The 20,053-nt window shown below is 39.5% G+C and overlaps 1 protein-coding gene across 12 annotated transcripts in view; it reads left to right on the top strand.

Annotated features, from left to right (window-relative positions):
- The window catches only part of ROBO2 (roundabout guidance receptor 2), a 1,044,784-nt gene that overhangs the window by 889,971 nt on the left and 134,760 nt on the right, over positions 1-20,053 (top strand). For all 12 annotated transcript variants that reach the window (XM_017731509.1, XM_017731508.1, XM_017731515.1 and 9 more), the window contains 3 exons: positions 4,360-4,517; positions 6,104-6,224; positions 15,996-16,134. In XM_017731509.1, the coding sequence (XP_017586998.1) occupies positions 4,360-4,517; positions 6,104-6,224; positions 15,996-16,134 (418 nt within the window). The remainder of the gene's footprint in view (positions 1-4,359; positions 4,518-6,103; positions 6,225-15,995; positions 16,135-20,053) is intronic.

Genomic DNA, 20,053 nt, shown 5'->3' with positions numbered 1-20,053 from the left:
CAGACGTTTGCCATGCACACAGGGGGGAGGAGGTAGAGAGACAAGTGCTGGTGGGAGAAGAATGCAATTATCCCAAAGCCTCCTGACGGGCATCCACTTCTTCCTTCCAGCTTAGCTGCTCCGACCACAGGCTGGGGGCTCATGGGACATGGACCAGATTGAAAAAGTGGAAGCAGACAGATGGTTATTTGTAATCATCATGTAAATGTAAATCCTATAAAAATGTTTTCTTTCTAAGGGCCTGAAAGCTGGAAAGAAGGATTAGGGCATGGATATCTAGCCTAGAATAATTTTGACCCCACCACCTTCCCTCCTACCCCATAAACATTGTAGTTTATCTCCACTTCCTTTAAAAAAATTGCTGGAACCTCAGCCGAGGAAATTAATTCGGTTTCCATGTAATTCCCTGAGTTTATGAGCATCAGTTTGACCGGGGCCTGGATTTGGGCCTAAGCTGGCAGGTGCTGGTTAGCAGCTGCCTTGGGAGCAGGGGCTCCTTTTTGCTCCTTTCCCCCTCATCCCTCGCTCTGGCAGGTGCGTGCTCCACGTGTTTATCCTGCGGATAAACTGCCGCGGCTGGATGTGCTCCCTTTCCCTGGTTACACTCCTGGCTACCTGCAAATGGCACTACGGGGCCTTAAAGACTGCCGTGACTGCTCACAGACATCTATCTTGTTGGAGCAGCATCAGCATTGTCCGCAGCACCACTGTAGGCTGTGTGTGCACTTCAGCTGTTCTTTGTAGCTCTCCAGTCCCTCGGTGCCTTTTCAGACAGCAAGGCCCAGCCATCCAGAAGCTTTTGCCCTTGCAAGGCTTTGCCTTTTGGAAAGTGAGGGTGTTTGTGCTTGGGGGGAGCAGCCCCTGGGGCCAGCTGCGCTGCAGTCCCAGGGTGGACAGGCAGGGTGGGGAATCTTCCTCTTTGGCACCCTTGTTTAATCATAACATCACAGAAAGGTTTAGCTTGGAAGAGACTTAAAGATCATCCAGTGACCCATAGGTAGGGACACCTTTCACTAGACCAGATTGCTCAGAGTTCCACCCAGACTGGCCTTGAGCACTTCCAGGGACTGGGCAGCCACAGTTTCTCTGGGCAATCTGTGTCAGTGCCTCACCATCCTCACAGTAAAGAATGTAAGGTAACACTCAAGAATGTAGGGGAACACCCATGCAAGCACCAAGGGAGCTGTGTGCAAAATTGGAATAAAGCAAAGCAAGAACACAGGATGAGGAAGAGGAGGCTGGTGACAACATTTTTCTGCTGGTGTTAAATTTTTAAAACATTAGTATTTGTGCCCTGCCAAAAGGGCCCTGAGGATGGCTGGCTTCTCACGTGAACAAAAGCCTTTTGCCTGGGTGTGGAGAGGGTGGTCTGCTCAGGCATGCTAATAGTTATTTGGAAGTACCCAGCAATTGTGGATAATTGGCTGAGGAATATTCTGCAGCTCTCAATCATTTTTCTGTTTTCACAGATGACTGTACCATTAGATATGGTGAGTGCACTAAGCTGTGCTGCAACTTTTCCATTTACTGTGCTAATATGTGTGAACTCAACTTCCAGTTGATGCTCCTTCCTTCTGTGGCTTCCTGTGCCCACTCCAGGAGGAAAGCCAAGCTCGCCAGCTCATGCTCTGGCCTCCTCTTCCCTGCTCCCTCTCTCCCAGGGTGATACTTGGATGTTCTGGGGTGGCTGGGCTGATCAGATTAATGTCTATGCTTTATTTCATTGTTGTTAGATTGCATTAAAATACTGAATCACAGGAATGGCAGCCTGTACCCTTTGCTCTTTACCTTGTTTTTCTCTCTGCTTTTATTCTTTTCTTCCCTTCCTTTACCTGGATTTTTCCTTTTTGGCTCCCCAAAGTTAGTGTTTCCCCCTCTTCCCCTCTGAGTTACTCTCTCATTTTAATTTCTGTTTCACACATTTTTCTCTTATCTTTGCTTTTCTGTCACTACTTTATTTTTCCCCTATTTCTTTTTTCTCCAACCATTTTTTCCCTCTAAAACACAGAATGCTTTAGATGGAAATGGTGAGATATATCTATTCAAGATTCACATATGTGCTGAGGTGCAGAGCAAGATTAAGCAAAGTCTGTAGCACCAATTTTGTCTTCTATTCAAGCCAGTTTTGCAGTGAGACTTTAGGTAAAGGAACGTGATAAAATCAAATCACCTCTTAGCCTCATATTCTGAGGCTGATTGGAACCTTACACAGTTGCTGGGATGATTCAGAGAAATTTAATGTAATTTACTGTGTATCACTCCAAGAAACTGTGTTTGTCAGGTTCATATAGCAGTGTGAAATGTTCAAGGAAAATGCTTTCCTTAATATTGCTGCCAGGAGTTAGGAGTCAGGAATATAAAGCCATTATGTGGTGGGATCTGCTGATTTTCTGGGGATTTTCCACTAATGGATTTGCACTGAAATTCTGTAATTGCAAGTAGAATCAAGCCAATAAAAATAATATTTATTTTGTGTCTAATAATAATGGAAGAAGTGAATTATTATCTATTTGCCAGTTATACAAAAGTGGGCATAGCATTGTCTAGAATTACTGTTGCTTCCTGTGTATCATGGGGATCACAGACATAGGAAGATACTTTCCTAAAAACCATGATTTTTTTAAGACCTTTTTTCTGGTTCTTTCTCTGACATTCCCATGGTATTGACTTTCTTGGCTTTGCAAAGTGTTGTACTGCCAAATAGCAGCAGCCCATGATCTTCATCCTACTAATTCTGTGCTCTGCATTGCCTAGGTTATTTCTTCCATTTGATCTTGAAGTTCTATAAATTCCATTTCTGCCAATTTGATTATTGTGAATCAGAAGTGTATGAGGGGTTTGTATTATTCAGAAATATTTTGGGATTGAGTTTTTTGTTATCTATTGGGTGTGTCACCTAAGAAGACTATGGGTTCTTGCCAGAGCTGCATTTGTTGCCAGCTGCCTCCTGTCACTTTTATTTTATGCTTCAAGAGCAAGACCTAAATAGTCACTTCTTTTGTGTGTGTGTGTGTGTTAGAAAAGGAATTAACTTCCAATTAATTCCTTCCTTCCTCTGGGATCTACCTGTGTATTCCAAAATGGAGAACAATAAAAGTTACCTCCATGTCATTTTGAGTGCCACATATGTACAGCCCACTCACCTCAGACTATTCAGAGACCAATTCTTCTATGTATTAATCATATTTTTCTTCTGGCTTATTACAGAAGAGAAAAATACTCAGTTCCAAATGTTAAAATGGGGCACGTTTTATTAACATTGAAAGCAGTAAATTATCTCTGCTTATGAAATGAGACTGAGCAATTTCTGCTGAACTCTTCCTGACTTGCCCCTTCACTAGGATACAGTGTTTTCTAATTTCTCAGAGGGCCCTGGTTCCATTAAGGGCGAGAACTGTTTTAAAGCTGTAATGAAAGCCATGCGTAGCTGAAATTCAAGGAGGGGCAGTGCCCTAAATTCTATTTCGGTAGCTCATCTAGAGCTATTTTCAGTTTTATGTTTATAAGAATGTCAATTAACCTAGAGACTAGGACACACATGGAAGAATAAGGATGAAGTGGATATCATTCTAACACACTGAAGCCAGCTAGTTGGACCTAATCCTTTCCAGAAGCTTGATTTACATAAGAAGCTGGCCTGTGTTGCCTAATTTAGTTCTCAAACAGCTTGGTGATTTAAATGCTCTTTTTTTTCAGTGTAGTGGTACAGGGCTAGTCAAGGTGGCAAAAATATTAGAACTAAAAATAGAGAAGGAAGCAATAAATATGCTGGAAGTACATTACTATCAGTTTTATTTCTCTGCCACCTTTCAGAACTGGTGACCATTTTGGCATGTATGTGCCAAAATTACAATAATAGCAGTAATAATGGCAATGGCCTTAATCAAGTTGTAACTCTGCAATTCAGTATTAGTTCTTTACCTAGGTTGTGCTGGAGTTGGAGACCCAGGCAAGGCAGATATTGAGCAGGTTGTTTTCTGTCATGAAAAGAGCTTAACATCCAACCTGCAATGCTACTTTTGCAATGCTGGAAAGAGACCCTGTCAAGGTTAAGAGGAGTAACGGGTGCTACAAGTCTTTCTAAGTTAAATACAGAGCAGTGTTCTTATCTGCAAAGAAAAAAAAAAAGGGAAAACAAAAGCCATGTATGTGAAATCTGCCTCCACTGGACAAAAGGGCATATCTGCCCAGCTTCATTTATGACATCTTTTACAGTCAATATAAGATGCAAAGTCATCACCTAATGATGTTTGAGACTTTTTTGGTCAATATTATGTGTTTCTACCTTTTTTTTCCCTCCACTTCCAATGTCATTACTTCTATTAATTTTTTTCCTCTCTCCCTCATTTATCGCTGTAGTGCTACGGGATGACTTCCGCCAAAACCCTACAGATGTGGTGGTGGCAGCTGGAGAGCCTGCAATACTGGAGTGCCAGCCACCTCGAGGGCACCCTGAGCCTACCATCTACTGGAAGAAGGACAAAGTCCGTATTGATGACAGGGAGGAGCGGATCAGTGTGAGTACAACTCAGGTGGTTTTTTGTCTGTAGACACGGGGTCCACAGCTGAGTGCAGCAGAGCTTACACAGCTTTATAGCCTTCATTCCCACAGAGACTCGTCGTTGTTCTTGGCAGTTTGCGTCTCCGAGCTTTCCCAGATGAGGGGGAAGGCTGTTTATTGCTCCTTGTCTGGGTCTCCAGCTTGAACTTCTTTGAGGGTTGGTTTGTAGATCCAGTCTAATGGACATCCATTAGAGCTGGAGATTTGGTCATGGAAGGTCTTTGACCAGTTTGGTCTTACTTTTTCTACATCTCAGTTCTCTAAACTGAGAATATCAGGGAGGTGTTTTATAAGGAAATTCAGTTATATCTATGAGATGCACAAATAATCCCTGGGGAAAAAAAGCCCAATAGCTTAGAATGATACTGGTAATGTTTTAGTTATTGCAGCAATTTGGATGTATCTAAATGAAGGCTGAAGTCATGCTCTAAAGAATTATGGTTCCTGAAAAGGAAAAAATGTTAAGCAAATGAGTAACACTGGTTGAATTCTGTGGCCGTTCATTTCTTGTACTGAATGAAAAAGGATCCAGCAGAAATATTTAACTTACCAAGTGATTAGAGATAAATCATGATCTGTGCAAGCAAATGGGACAAATTAAGTGGGTGAGAACATGTTTCATTCCTAATTTTTAAATGCTTAGCTTTTCATAATTTATATTTCTTCAATAAAGTTTTATGTTGTATGGAATGATTCAGTGCTGACCTTATTCAACATGGAAGTGCTATCAGGAAACTTGTTAGTGGCTCTGGATGCCTAAGAAATTATTCCAAGCCAAAGAATCAGAATTGTTGCTGCTTGTCTGTGCTAGGGTCTACTCAAGAGTAGAAGAGTGAAGAGTGGCAGAGAACTGGCTATCATTCCCTGACCCTCAAGTTTGTTTGGCTAAATTCCCAGCTTATTCGAGAGCACCCCATTGTCTAACGTTTGACACTGTGACTTCACTAGCCACAGATTTTTACTTTACTTCTTTCAAGTACCGCGGTCTTCCACTGTGTAAGTACCCTTTATAGCCAAGAAAATATTTAAGTGTCAGGTGAATTCCCAGTTTGGGACAGATTCAGTTTGTTTGCCTCAACAAAAAGAGAAAACCTGTCTTCATTAGTGATCAAGGAAACTGTTCAGACACCAGTAAAATAAAATTAACAAAATAAAACTAATAAAACTAACTTTCTTTCACTAAAGATGTCAAGAGTGCTTTACATATCGCCATGCAAAAAATAAAAGTACTCTGTGCTGCCAAGAGGCAGCAAGAAGTGTAACCTTGGAAATGTAAAGGATCTAATGAAAGCCAAAGGAGCAAAATGAAATACAATTGAAATTAGTTGCGAGTTGAAATTAGTCAATGGGATAAAAATGTATTCTAGAACAGTATTTAAAGATACTTAAATATATAAGTATATAATTTTAAAGCTATACATATATTTACAGACAAAACTTTAGGATGCCTTGGTTGTGGAACTTGTTGCCTGAGAAGGTAGCACCTTTTCTGATGTATTTTGTTTACCTGAAGTTAAAAATATGTTCCTTGTTTTGAAACAGATCCGTGGTGGGAAGCTGATGATCTCCAACACCAGAAAAAGTGATGCAGGAATGTACACCTGTGTTGGGACCAACATGGTGGGGGAGCGTGACAGCGACCCTGCAGAGCTGACTGTCTTTGGTAAAGAGACCCCTGCTTTTATTGCTTTTCCCCTACAAATGTCATAGGCTGAATTACCCTGGGTGGCTCATCAAAACATGAGATAAAGCAAGGTTAACAAAACACAGCAGTACTGCTCAAGATGCATTTCACAGATTCAGGAGGAGACCAGGTTTTAAAAGCTGCAGTTTATAATGATGGAGCTGTGATGGCTCAGCGTTTTCCTTCTAAGCACATAGTTTCAGCCTAACTGGAGGCCCACAGTGATGTGCATAACCAGAGATGGTAATGCAGGACGATGCTCTCCCTCACAGAATGGCCAAATGTAATTAAGCTACTTCTAATGCAGTTGACAATGCCCGCTTACCAGGGATTAAGACCAGAATTGCCTATTTAAATAATTCTATATTCCCAAGGGGTTGTGAAATCAAACCTTTGTAGGAAAGCACAAAAAACCTCACTTGATCAGTAAAAAGTCATTGGAGACAATTCCAAAATCAAAGTTTTGAATATATAGAGATAACTTTCGTCATTCTTTTTTTAGAGGACCTGAAACAGCTTTCCATCCTGTAAACCAGAACACCATTTAGATTTTTGGTGCTGCCGAATGAATCGAAACTGAGTAAGTTTCCTGTGTGAAAGAGCTTCTAGACCTGATGGGCAGGGCGAGGAGTTAATTGTTAGGAGCACTTGCCCCATGGTTAGGGTCCAGAGCAAGAACAGAGTAATAACCAAACCTAAAGCTGGATCCATCCTGCTAACAACTGGATAAGAAGCAAAGCCACAAAATCATGCTGTGGTGCATCCTACAGTCATGGGTTTGTAGGAATTAGTCGAGAGTTTCTGAGCAAACAAAGGAAGATCAATAAGGAAAAAACCCTTGCTGCTAAGGAAAACATGTCCATGCTGACAAAAGAGAAAGAGAAATAGTGTTAATATTCCCTCCTGTGGCACCCCTTTGATATCCTTGATACAGTACTGAAATTCCAAACTAGACCGTTTGTAACCCCAGAGAGACTTTTAATAGAAATCCTAAGGTCCTTTGTGAAGCACATGCTCCTGATTTTTTCACCTCTGCCTAATACTGTGCACTGGAAAACCCAGTCCTTATTGCCATTTCTGTGTTTGCATGTATGTGCAATTCAACATTTGTTTATCCACTTTAAAAGAATATATATATATATTATGGGATTCACCAAAGGCAGGGAAGGATTTTTGCTAGACAAGATCCATCAATTTCTGAGGATATGCTGCTTTCCAGCTTTACAAGACTGTAAAGGTTTCCACTCCAACTTGTTTGTTGTGGATTCATGGAAACATGTGGCTTTTAAAGACAGAACTATTATACCTTAAAAAAAAAAAAGCCAGAGAAAGAATCTCTATCAATTTATTATGCCCTTTGCAGCCAATCTGTTAAAGTTGTAGCTTTATACAGATGCAAAAGAGACATGACATATCTCCTTCATCAGTTTAAGTACTGCTAATCTCTGGTAATACTCCCTGTGGATAGCAAGCAGATTGCAGTCCTAAACTACAAAGCCTTAAGAAATCCTTAAGAAAATAATTTGTTAAAAAGCATTGAACTGTAGGAATGAAAACTGAAATGTGCATGTAATTTCATATCCTGCAGAGCTATGAACCATATTAGTTTTGTCTTGATATGTAAAATAATACATAGCCAATTACAATATTCCGATTTTTTTACAGGGTATAATCATAGCAATCAACTTGCAAAATACAATCTAAAACTATTTGGTGAATACTGAACAAAATCAGCAATAAATGAAATTAGATATTTTAATTCTTCTTAATTGTGTTAGACTGCCTAAAGAAAATTGTATTTAAAATTCCCTGTCTTGGTATCTTCCTATCTACAATTCCCCTTCTATCTGGGTGTTCCCAGATACCTTCCCACCTTCCTTTTTGCTGTGCAAGAGGAGCGTGCAGGAAGCAGGTGCTCAGGTTATGATCTGCTGTCTCACGAGATGGTTTGGCTGTCCTGTGCCCATTTCCTGGTTGCCTCCTGGCCCTGCAGCTCTGTGTTGGTGCACTGGGCTCTCTGTAACATCGTGTCCAGGGTAATCCTGGTCTGCTCCATACAAAAGGAGGGGACTTGCCTGTGCTTTCCAGCAGTTGTATTCCATTCCTGGACTCCAGGCAGCAGCCCAGCAGCCCTTGTGTGAGCAGGGATGTGCCCAGTGACTGGAGAGTGTTATCCATGGTGTTTCCAGGAGGCAAAGCATCTACTGGACAGTCCAATCACTCTAAGCATGCACAATAAATCCAATAAATCCAGCGACTCTGGGAAATGTCAGATTGGCTCTGCGTGTTCGAATTGGCTTCACTGAACACAGGCAAAACCACTAGGATCACACGTTAGGTCCACAGCCTTCCCCTAATATGACTCACAGGTCCGAGGAACATGGGAATATTGCAAATGTTGAGGAAAAATATGCTAAAAATACTCCTATGCAATTAATGTGCCAGACTTTAACTGCTTTGAACATACTTGAAAATGGACTTGACAATAAAAATAATGAGACCTTGACTGAAAGAGATTTTTATTAGGTGACTGGCAAGTCTATAGCTGGTGCTGATTCGGGAAAGGAATGTGTATTAATTAGCTGATTAGTCATGTCTTCATTCCTTTCCCAAATAACAGCTCTCCAAACCCTTTCCACTGTGTGAAGGGAGCCTTAGTAAACACTCTATGTTTCATAGGAGTTTCATAGGAACTGTTTCATACTAGTTCTCAAACCTTTCCAGAAAGCAGCTACTTGTTACTTTTGGCTTTGCAAGTTATTCTGTAATACCCAAAGTTAACTTCTGCATGTGACTTGTGACAGATCTCTGGCTCCCTGTACAGTAAATCTAGCTTGAGGCATTGCCTCTGGAAAAACTGAGTCAGTGTGGTGGGACCTGGTGGCCCAAGGGGAACACCATGGAAGCTTAGCCTGAAAGATTACACCTTTTCCTGAGTTTAAAAACAATATAATAAAATGGGCCATAAGAACCTTGGGAAGTGGTAGGGGGAGAAAATAAATTTTTCCCATGTACAGAATATGTCCACTTGGCTGGGTACCCATTCAATAACCTTTACTACTGAGAGATAGTTATGAATAGTACATGTAGAACTTTCACCTTTCTTTTCCAAGCTTATCTGCATTGGAAATACTGTTTTCAACATTTAGGCACTAGGCACTACTAACAGTATAGTGGTAGTGTCAATGCAGATTGCATTACTTTTGTTCCCAAATCATGATTCTTCCATTAGCAAAAAATTGGCAAACTTTCACAGTAAAATACCATAAAGATCATATAAGAGTGCTATCCAAAATTGTGTTTGGAATAGTGGCAAAGATGCACTACAATTTGTTAGGCCTCTTTTTCAGGCATTGCTGCTAGTTTTTGCCTTTGTGAGGCTCCAAGGTGTAATCTTGGAGTAAAGCAGAAAGGCTATGTCACAGAGTCTTAAGTTGGCCTTTAAAGAAAGTTAATAACCTCAGTCCTAAAGTTCACAAAAAGAGGCAGCATGGGACTTGATTATTGTGTGCACACTATTCTAAAGGCCAATTTCCAAAGTGTAAGTGATACAAATTAGGCTGCATTGCTTGTGTTTGGGCTCATAGCCCTTGGCTGAACAGAATTAAAGCAAGATGCAAAACAGAAACAGTTTAATTCCAATTTGTAAGAGAGCTTTGTTTGTAAATACATAATATGGAGCCAGAAATTAAATAAAGAAGGAATTGCTCCTTAAGGTAACCTTTATCATTTTGTCATGCTACTTCACCATTCTGAGATAAGTTTTCAAGGTTTTTTAACTGTTTCAGACTCTTGTATTTTCCTTAGCACTTAAAATAGTATGTTTGAAGAGAATGTACAAAGGTATATCTTGTATATTGATTCTAAAGCTCAGTGAAATCAATGAAAGCCTTAGTATATCAACTTCAAGAGACTGGCATCAAGCAATGGAAAAAGATATATTTAGAAGAGCCTCAAAAGAATATAAAGCATAAGAAGAGTACAAAAATGTCTTTAAAAAGATATGTCAATTTGGACATATTAAAGATTGTTTTGGATTAATCTTTGATTTGAGCTTTGGTATCTGAACCTTTTTTCAGCTAATAAGGTCCTGTGGGATGAAGAGGTATTTTTGTCCGATGCTTGAGGAAGTATCTGTGTTTGATGTTCTGTAGATATTGTCAGGCTGAAAGAGACACCCTAGTTTCAGGAAGAGTATACTGTGATGACATGGTGTTAGAGGAAAAAAATCCTCAAAATCCCTTTAATGAAGACATTGTGCCCCATTTTACTTTCTTGAGCTCTGCCTATGTAGAAGGCCTTAGCGGAGTCCTGACCAATTGTATCCTGGAAAGCTTTCCCAGTCACATGGAAAAATCTACCAAAACCAGGCATACATTCATAGGTCAAGACAGAGGAATCAGCAGTGTGTATTTTGTCCTTCAGATCAAAGCTCCTCCTGGTTTTCTTCAAATCCCTGTATTTTCCACTTGCAGTCTATTTGTGGCAGTTTGCAAAAAGCCAGGTCAGCTTTAGAATATTTGTTGTCCACAGATACCAAGAAGTTGTAATAGGATAATGATACAGCTCTGAAAAAGTGTCTGATTTGGTCCCCAAAGTTTGTATGTAACAGTTAGTAAAAACTGTAATTAACATGGCTGTAGATGTAGATAAAAGGAGAAAAGCACTAGCAACTGATAACATTCATTTCGCTGCAGTTGCCTCTTACTGGTGTTCCGTGGCTTTACTGTGCAAGCTCATCACGCCTTGGGTGCTGCTTAGAGTGTAGGAGTTTGCAATGTCTACACAAGTGCTTATTTCTCAGATGAAAAAGGGAAAAGTGCCTAAAAAGATGCAGTGGAAGAATGTCTTTAAATATAAAATGGCCTGCTTTTGCAATTTTACTTTCATTTATTTGGCCAACATAGGTAAATTTAGTGAGATTGTAATATCCTGTCTTCTTCCACATGTTCTTTTTTGGCAGAGAGGTTTACTTCATTCAGAGCATGTTGCATTTAATGAAATATCTATGCTACTGACAGCGTTCTGAAGTGAAACTTACTTGCAACCATCTAATGTTTCTTTTTTTTCCTTTTGAATCAGAATGCTGAAGTGAAAAAAGCTTTTATTTGTAACTATTTGCTATTAAATCCTCCCCAAAGCCTTTTAATTTGTGTTTTAATGCTCTTTTTAGAACACAAAAACATTTTAGAAAAATGATGTCTTCTCTCCATCAAAGACAGAGAAAACAAGAATAATTCTAAATCAGATTGAGACTCTACATTATGGGGACCATCAAATCCTTCACTCTAGCAGTTGCCTCAGCAGAGAAAATATATTAAGGTAGTTAGGATCATTTTAATTAGATTGAGGCCCCATGTATGGCTGTCTAACTTTTTGAGGAACAGAGAAAGGGCAGTAATACATCTGAAGGTCATCTGAGTCTCTCTAATTGACTGTGATACTCAAACCAATTGTTAAATATGGGAAAAATTGAGTTCTGAGGTTAACTTGTGTCATCACCCAAAGCAAGGAAAGCATTTTGCTGTTTCTGGCTAAGGTCTGTAGGTTTCCTTACAGCACATACCTCAAGCACTGCAACAGATTGTAGGTGTGTATCCAGATTGCCTTAACAATCCCCTTTTATAACTGCAAGCAAAGTTTATTCTGAAGTTATAAAGGTCACCCTAGTAATAGCATGACTGGTTGACATGACATATAACCATGACCTATTTTATAGTTCTCTTCAAAGATTTTTAATATTCATCAGAGAAAGTCTGGGAAGTGGGTACTTTATTTACTCAGTGAAAGCTTATAAAATAGCTATATTAAAATTTTTATATATGCCTATGATTTTAATTTATCACCTTTTCTTGTTATTTCTCAAATATATTGTGTTCTGGATGCTGTTGACAGAGTAACAATGTTTAATTATATCGCAAGGCTTTATTTATGGGCAAACCATTTCAGAAGAAAAAATATGAAAAAGATTTTTTTTTCCCCTCAAGATTAGCTCTGAAACTAAATTTGACCTGGCTGTGTGAAGAAACCTTCTTTATTTAGCATGCTTGGGCAAGCAGTGCTCTGTCTCCTGAGAGATTAACATTGTAAGCAAGTTATGCAGGTGACTCAAATCCAGTTAATCTCACATAAAGAATGTTAATTGCATTGGCAATGGCATTCACTCTGATCACTTTATAGCTGTATAATTAGCTATTGGACATATTCAAGGGGTTTTCTGACTGATACAAATACAGGAAACAACATGAGAGGTAACTTGTTCTTTCCTGATTCACACTGTGCAAAATGCAGAGATGATGGAAAAATGGAACCAGTGGTTGTTGGTATTTGCATGTTCTTGCTAACAGGGCTCTGTCCTTATGCAGTTAGTTATTTTCTAGCAACTTTGGAAATGTTTTTGAAAACACACAGTTTTAGAAGCTGATATGAAACAAATACGTGTGTCTTCTCCTAAATTGCCTTGATGTGGAATCCAGTGATTTACCTAATGACCTCAGGGCCATTTACTTTCCCCTCAGCTGGCTTCTCCTCAAAATGAGACAGGAATTTATTTTCTCATCTCCTGTATGGGAGAATTTACAGCCACAAGTAGCAATTTCATAAGTCTGCACATGCTAATTTCTTAGCTGTTTACATGCAGCTTTTGCAAACATGGTCTAAAATGATTTTTGTATGCGGACCAAGCCAGTGTACAGACACCCACAGAGTTATTTAAATTCAATGGGGCTGAACCAGGGCCTCTAAATCACCGGTTAGAATGCTAATCTGGATCTGAATTTCTTTCTTTAGGATCATGTCTTGAAAAAAATGCCAAAATGAAGAGGGAATTTTGTGTGAGCTCAGAGCAGGAGTTGGTGTCAGCTCTTCTTAGGAGAAAGTTGTGAGTGAAAAAGATGCTGTTGCAACTTGCAGACAGTGTCATTAAAATACTCCCTTCCAGATTCACATAGTTACAGATGGGCCAAGTACATTGCTTAGCATTAAGACTAAAAAATAATTGTGGGTTTTTTTTGTTTTGTTTTGTCCAGTTTTAATAAGTTTATCAAATTAAAATGGCCTTATCAAAAACTTTTCATGCCTGACTGGAAAACTGATTTTAATTGAGAAAATGAAATTGACAAAATAATTCACTCTTCTCTAAGAATGTTGAAGTTCTTGCAGTTTGGAGTGAAATGGGCAAGGATTGGAAGGAGCAAAATGGAGGAAGCTTTTTGTCCTGAGAAGTGCAGGTGCCTCATACTGAGTATCAGGCACTTAAAATATGTTGGGAAGTAGCTAACCTGTGCCAGAGGTGTACTTTTTTTTTTGTCTTGTCCAGAGGATTTTCACTAAATTTAGCCAAATATACACCTGTCTAAGAAAAAAAGTAATAGAGTCATTAATTCATACACCAGAGAACCCACGAATGCAGATCTGGGCAGCATTTTCCTGTATCTGCACGGTGTTCCTGCTGCTGTCACTCTCCTGGGAGGGTCCTTGGGTACTTCAGCTGAATTTCTTGTGTTAAGTTTGTGGATAGGCTCTATTTGGGCGACCTGGGGAAAAGGAGCTCCAGTTCAAGTGTAGACCAAACGCTCAGGGCAGAAGAGTCCGTTTGCTGTGAGGTAGGAAGAAGGAAGAGGCAGGGATAGTTGGAAGAGGAACTGGACATGTGAACTTTCTGGGTTCCAGGTGTGAAAAGTGGTATTTCTGGGCTAAAAAGGACAAGTTGACAAGGAAACAGTCAGCAGCTGGATATGGCTTGTACACACACTTAAAACAGGAAATTATAAAAATTTCAGTGTGTGCGGAGAGGCTAGAAATTAATTTACTTGCCCAAACATTGCTGGAATCTGCAGATCCGGGGCAGGAATAGGAATAGGACAAAAGCAATGGCTTGGGGAGAAGAATCTGTGCCCGTTGGACATGCTTTTATCTCTAGCATCTGGAGAAGTGCTATAGATACTTGAGCATGTCTATTCTTCTGCTGACAAAATATGTTTTCCCCTGCCAATAGGTTTCCCTGCTAATATGGAATTCCTGTGTGATGCTGTCACTCATTTACATAATTACTAACAGGTGGTTTTGTGTTCCTCATTTTCTGACTGATATTTTGATTTGTAAAAGTGGTGAACACTTTTTTGTGTCTGCAGTTGAATTAATGGAAGCTGAACTTTGAACACACAAAATTAATGCTTAATTTCCACCCAACACATCCCCTCCCTCCCCCCCCCAAAAAAAAATTGCCAGTTTTGTGGCTCAGGTTGAGCATCAAAATTTAGCAGGTACTTTTTACCTTGCTTTCTAAGATCTCTATCGTACCTCAGAGAGGAACTATGAAAATAAGTGAGTTGATTATAAAGCATTAAGATAGGTGTAATTGAGGTCATGAGGAAATTAATAATTCTGTCTTTGAAGTGACGTTTGAGTAGTAAGACTGGGGGGCACCCTCTAAATGATACAACTACAGCAAAATATTAAACACCTGCTTTTTAAATGAATACCAACAATCTGGAGATGTTTTGGGAAAAAATAATGTGTGATCATATAATTGCAACCAGTCCCATAAGGCATCAAAACCAGAAAGGAAGTGATTAAAAGACATTCAGGCAGCCTTAATTCTGTCAGTAAGTGTGGCCTGCTTGATTTTGCAACCTTGTTAATGTTCTTCTAACTTTTTCTTAAAAAATATTTGCATGTAATAATCATTCATAACAAACATATAAAATTAGCTCTGTAGTTATCAAGACAAACTGCCTGAGTCAGAATCTGGTATTGCTTGCATCTGTGTGGATTTTGAGAAATTTTTTTTAAGTGACATCAAATCCCTTAACTTGCTGAGAGTGAAATGTGAAACATAGTATGTAACCAGTTTTAAATGTCTTTATGATAAATTCCTGTCTTGAGTGGAAATACTGTTCCTTATAAACCCAGTCTTACAATGGTTTGACTAGCATAAATAATTTATGGCAATAAAAGTGTGGTGTGGCTGAGAGGACAGAACAAAATTTGTGCAGTCCAAAGGCAACTTGGAAGCTAACCCCAGTGACATCCTTTCAAATGCAATTACCGGTACTTGGATTTTGTACCAGTATAACTGAGATCAGATTGTGGCTCTGCGTCTGGATTTTAAGCAGGCCTGTACAACATTATGGTGATTAATACTATTTGTAGCTGTGCAGCCTAACATAACAAGGGTAAACAGAAGTTATTACTCAGCCCTTAATTTGGTTTTCCATGGTGAAGTTGGCGATGGGGACCAGGGAAGTTCTGTCCTGTGTACGACAGTTCGCACTGCCTGAGATGCTTAACACGGAGTTTAAGTTTTCCTCCGAAGCACCAAGGTATTGATCACTGCTAAAGGCACGCTGGCTCCATTGGCAGCTCATACGTTGCTGCAGCAGGAGCTCCCAGCCCAGTCTCCATATGTGTAGCACTGCAGAGCCGCAGCGTTTCCAGGGAAGGGCATGGCCTCGGAGGCCTCTGCGCTGTCCAGCAGGTGGCCGGTCAGTCCTGGCACAGGCTGCCTTCTGGTGGCTCTTGCTGGAGGGCGGGATGGGAGGGCCCCTGCCTCTCCAGCCTGGCAGCCCTCTCCAGCCTGGCAGCCCTCTCCCTGGCTTTTTATGCACATCATCAGTTCCACTTGTCTGAATTTGTGGAGCTCAGCCTCCTTTCTGTTTGATGGATGGGTAAGCGACAAGATGCTGAAAAGTCAAAAAGTGTTCATTTCAGGCCTCTGACTCACTGTGGAATTTTAATGTCTCTTTCAAGAGCGGCCCACGTTCCTCAGGCGACCGATTAACCAAGTGGTGCTGGAGGAGGAGGCAGTGGATTTCCGATGCCAGGTGCAGGGGGATCCCACACCCACAGTCCGGTGGAAGAAAGATGATGCAGACTTACCGAGGGGAAGGTGAGAGCAACATTCACTTTCAAATTTCAATTGTCGCACAATGCTGGAATGCATCCCTACTGCTAAGAGTTTGTTCTTTGACATTGTATCCAAGATTTATGTCCCATATTGCTGCTCTTTTGGCGCTACAAATCTTGTTCCGGAGCCGCTGCGCAGGCGAACCCAGCCTGGGTGAATTGTCCAGATAATGGATTCCTGTGGAGGGAAGAAAGGTGATGTGTAGCTGTTGTGAGCACATGGGTATTCAGTGAATTTATTGGAGACAGTAAAGATGTTTTAGGACTGTAATAGTGATAGTAGCCTTCAGAATGATGTGCTGATACCAAGAGGGAGAAAACTTGGCAGGAAAGTTGCTCTGTTGCACTGGCAAGGTGAATTACAAGCAGAGCATGGTGGGCTTTGCTGGCTCCTTGGTTCATGTCTATTAAGTCTTGGAGAGAAACCTTCCTCTTGAGGAAACAAAAAGCCAGACTAGCAGAAGTGTAAAGCAGAGCTGAAATCTGGAACAGGCCCCCTGTGTTCAAGAAAGATTAATTTAGTCTGGAACCAACAAGGAGAAAATTTTAGTGAGCAGGGGAAGGGAGTCTCTTCTGCAAAAGGGTTTTAAATTAGTTTGGCTCCTTTCAGCTAACAGAGCGGTGTTTGGTCCTCATTTTCTGGAACTCTTTCTTGTTTTGATGCTGAATCATTATTTCATTAAAAATCTCAACATGGAAATAGCTCTGGAAACAAGAATTAGAGCCCAGGTCTCCATAACCCAACAAATCCTTCTGGCACTATGAGTTCTGATTTATTTTTGGACAGTTTTAATTTTAGCAGTAGACATGAATAGTACCTCTTCTTCCCCCCACCCCCCCAACCACAGCTGATCTTTTCCATCAGTTGAATATACTAATAGAAAAATAGATTTCTATGTAAGTTAGATACCTGTGTGTGTGTGTATATATCTATGTACTTTTTAAAAAAAATTAATTTTCTTGCAATTTAAAACAAATTAAAAAGTGACATAGCTGTTTTGCTAATTATAGTGACAGATGTGTATGAATGTAACACATAAAATATTATTTTCAAGAGAAGACTTCTGGATGTCAGGGTGGATTTTTCTATTTGTGTGCTCTTTAACTGTGCATTGTAGAGTAGTCCACAGTAAATACATTGCATTTCTGGGATTTATTCTTGCTTTTGTGCTACTTCTGTTGTTTTAAATCATGTCTGCTTCTAGGTCTCATAAGCAGAAGCAGTAGATGATGAACCCACATATCTTTGGTTAGATTGCTCTTCTGTTAGACATTTTTGGTGACTTTATTCCCTTCTTTTCTCCAACATCTGCACTTCAGAGGCAAACGCCTGTGATAGTCAGCATTGTATGCTTTCTATTCTATAATTTTTTTATTTATATAGCACAATATGTGAGCATATTGTCACTGTCCAAAAAGTGGAAATTTCCAAGCCATGCTGCATGACGCTTACTCAAGGAAGATAAACTTGAAACCTGAAAAACAAGAGCTATTGGGTTTTTGTCTGTATTTTTTAATACCAGCAAAGAAATTTGCCCAGGTACAGTCTGAATGAATGGATGGATAGGAAAATTAAGAAAAGAATGTCAAAATGGTTCCTCCTTATTGAAATGAGAGGTTTTTTTTTTTTTTTGAGGTAAAAGACAAATTAGCTTTCATCCTCTGAGCTCATATATTTTAAGCATTTTAACATCTACAGTGAAATATAAAGCCCTCAAGGATTTCCCTTTGTTATTCTTCCTACAAGCATAAATACTTCTGAGCAAATCTGTGAGCTGTTTGTCTTAAAACTTTCAATATCAATTTCCTGCTTCTACAGCTAACAATGTTCTTTGCACAACTGTCTGTTTTCATTTTTTCAATAATTTCATTTTGGCTTCATCCCTAGGTTGCCAGACAATTTATAGTACATACCTGTTTCAACAGTTACTGCAGATTTTAAAATGTGTCTATTGTTAATTCAGCTTTCAAAAGTGTTTAGTTCAGTGACAGCAAAGTAGAACAAACTGAATTTTTGTGTGCATTTTGTTTCTGTAATTTGCTTCTGGTGAATGCCAGAATCAGTGGTAGTGGATCCATAGTCTTTAAGAAATACTTGTCTGTTTTTCCACCTTACTTACTTTTAGGTTTTTTAGTGACCCATTTGAAAGCAAAGAGAAAAGTAATCACAGTGATTTCTGGTGGCAAATATGAACTGTATTGCTGCACTGACTGGTGTGTTGAGTAATAATTGGAAAATAATTTCAGGCTAAGTCCTAATTATAAAGGTCCCTAATGGACTCTAAGCAACTCCAGTTGCAATTGGATTAAATGAAAAAAAACCCCAACTTCTAAAGAAAGCATTATGTTTGAAAACATGACTCTTTTTAAGAAAATAATTTGGCTATTTGTCAAATTGTCTGTGTAATTACCCAGGAGTATATGAATAACCATGCTTTAAATCTGAAAATAGGTAGTTTGTTCTGAAGGTGCAAAACTTCATTCCCAATTTCAGTTGTTTTGAACTGATGATCTAAACCAACTGTGATAGTCTGTATTTTGAATTTAAAACCTTAAAGTGGTTCTTTGAGTAGCAGTTTTTAAAATGCCTGGGAAACATTGTCCTCACTAGTAGTCAAAGGCAGTTACTTGTCCAGCATCCTGTGAATCTGACTTTTCAGACTGCCGTATATATCATGGAGCTCCTCTGTGTGTGACTGGGCTGGAATTTAAAAATGATAAATACTAGGTGAAAACAGTAGTGTGACTTATGTATGATAACTGTTTTCATAGTTCTTTTGCACCACTGTGATAATAAATTTAAGATATTCTGCAGTCTTTAAAATTCTTGTTAGAGCCTAAATTGGTCTCAGCGAATTGATATGTTGCTGATTTAAATGTTGATACTGCACCAACAGGGAGAATCAAAATCCTGTGTGAAGTCAGTGGTATGTAAAGCCTTTTTCCAGAAGCTGTCCACTTCAAACCAGTGACCCAAGACTGAAATGTATTGTGAATCAAAGGTAGAGGCACATGGTGTATATTTTATTTTAATTGCTCAAAAAAATTCAGCTTCACACCACAGCCTCCCCAGTACACAAAGGCCAGGGAATAGTTAATCAAGTATGACTCATGTCAAACTACTGGAGGTGAACAGGATGTTGTGGGGTCACCAGTCCTATGCCTTTGGCTGCAGTATGAGGTTCACTATTTCATGAGTAGAGTTTCTTCATTATAAGTGACACAAGGAAATGGCACAAAGATTGTGCTAAAGTGGCTCAGACAAGTGTGGCCATGCATAATGATTAGGGCGTACTGAAAATAAAATAAAATTTGTCCTCATGCGTTGAAATTTTTTTCCAGACACATGTTCGAGTATCTTTCCCTTTGATGTCTTCTCAGCCAAAATAGAGATTATACTTTCCTTCCACGGATCTGATGGTCTCCTGTGTGGTAGGGAATGCAATATGGCCTGGATCAACTTTTTATTCATCTACTTTTTAGTCCTGGTAACAGGAAGAAAATGACATTATTGAGAGCCTACAGTATGAGAGTGGCAGATCTATGACTAGCAATTTAATAACCTTTGAATAAGGTTTGTACAGTGTTTCATGTCTTCAAATTTTCTAGCGAAGCCGAGGAGAGCAGCTGCATGGTCTGTAATTATATAGCAAGTAATAAGTACTTTTTTTTTTTAGGAAGTGAAGAGATTTTCAATTACAAGTCAAAATTTATGACACACTATAATAACTGTTTAAACCTTTTATACAGAAGAAGTTAGCAGTGCCAGCTCTTCGGGAGAGTGAGGTTAGCTCAGCAAATATATTTTTCAGTTGCCTTATAAATGACTGAGTAGCAATCACATAGGCCTTTTTTTGCATTCCAGCCCAGAACAGCTGTTTTAGTTCAGTAAATACATCTTT

Source organism: Corvus brachyrhynchos, unplaced genomic scaffold, assembly GCF_000691975.1.
Source record: "Corvus brachyrhynchos isolate BGI_N302 unplaced genomic scaffold, ASM69197v1 scaffold152, whole genome shotgun sequence".
NCBI classification, from domain to species: Eukaryota; Metazoa; Chordata; class Aves; order Passeriformes; family Corvidae; genus Corvus; species Corvus brachyrhynchos.
This window is presented reverse-complemented; position numbering and strand designations above follow the sequence as displayed.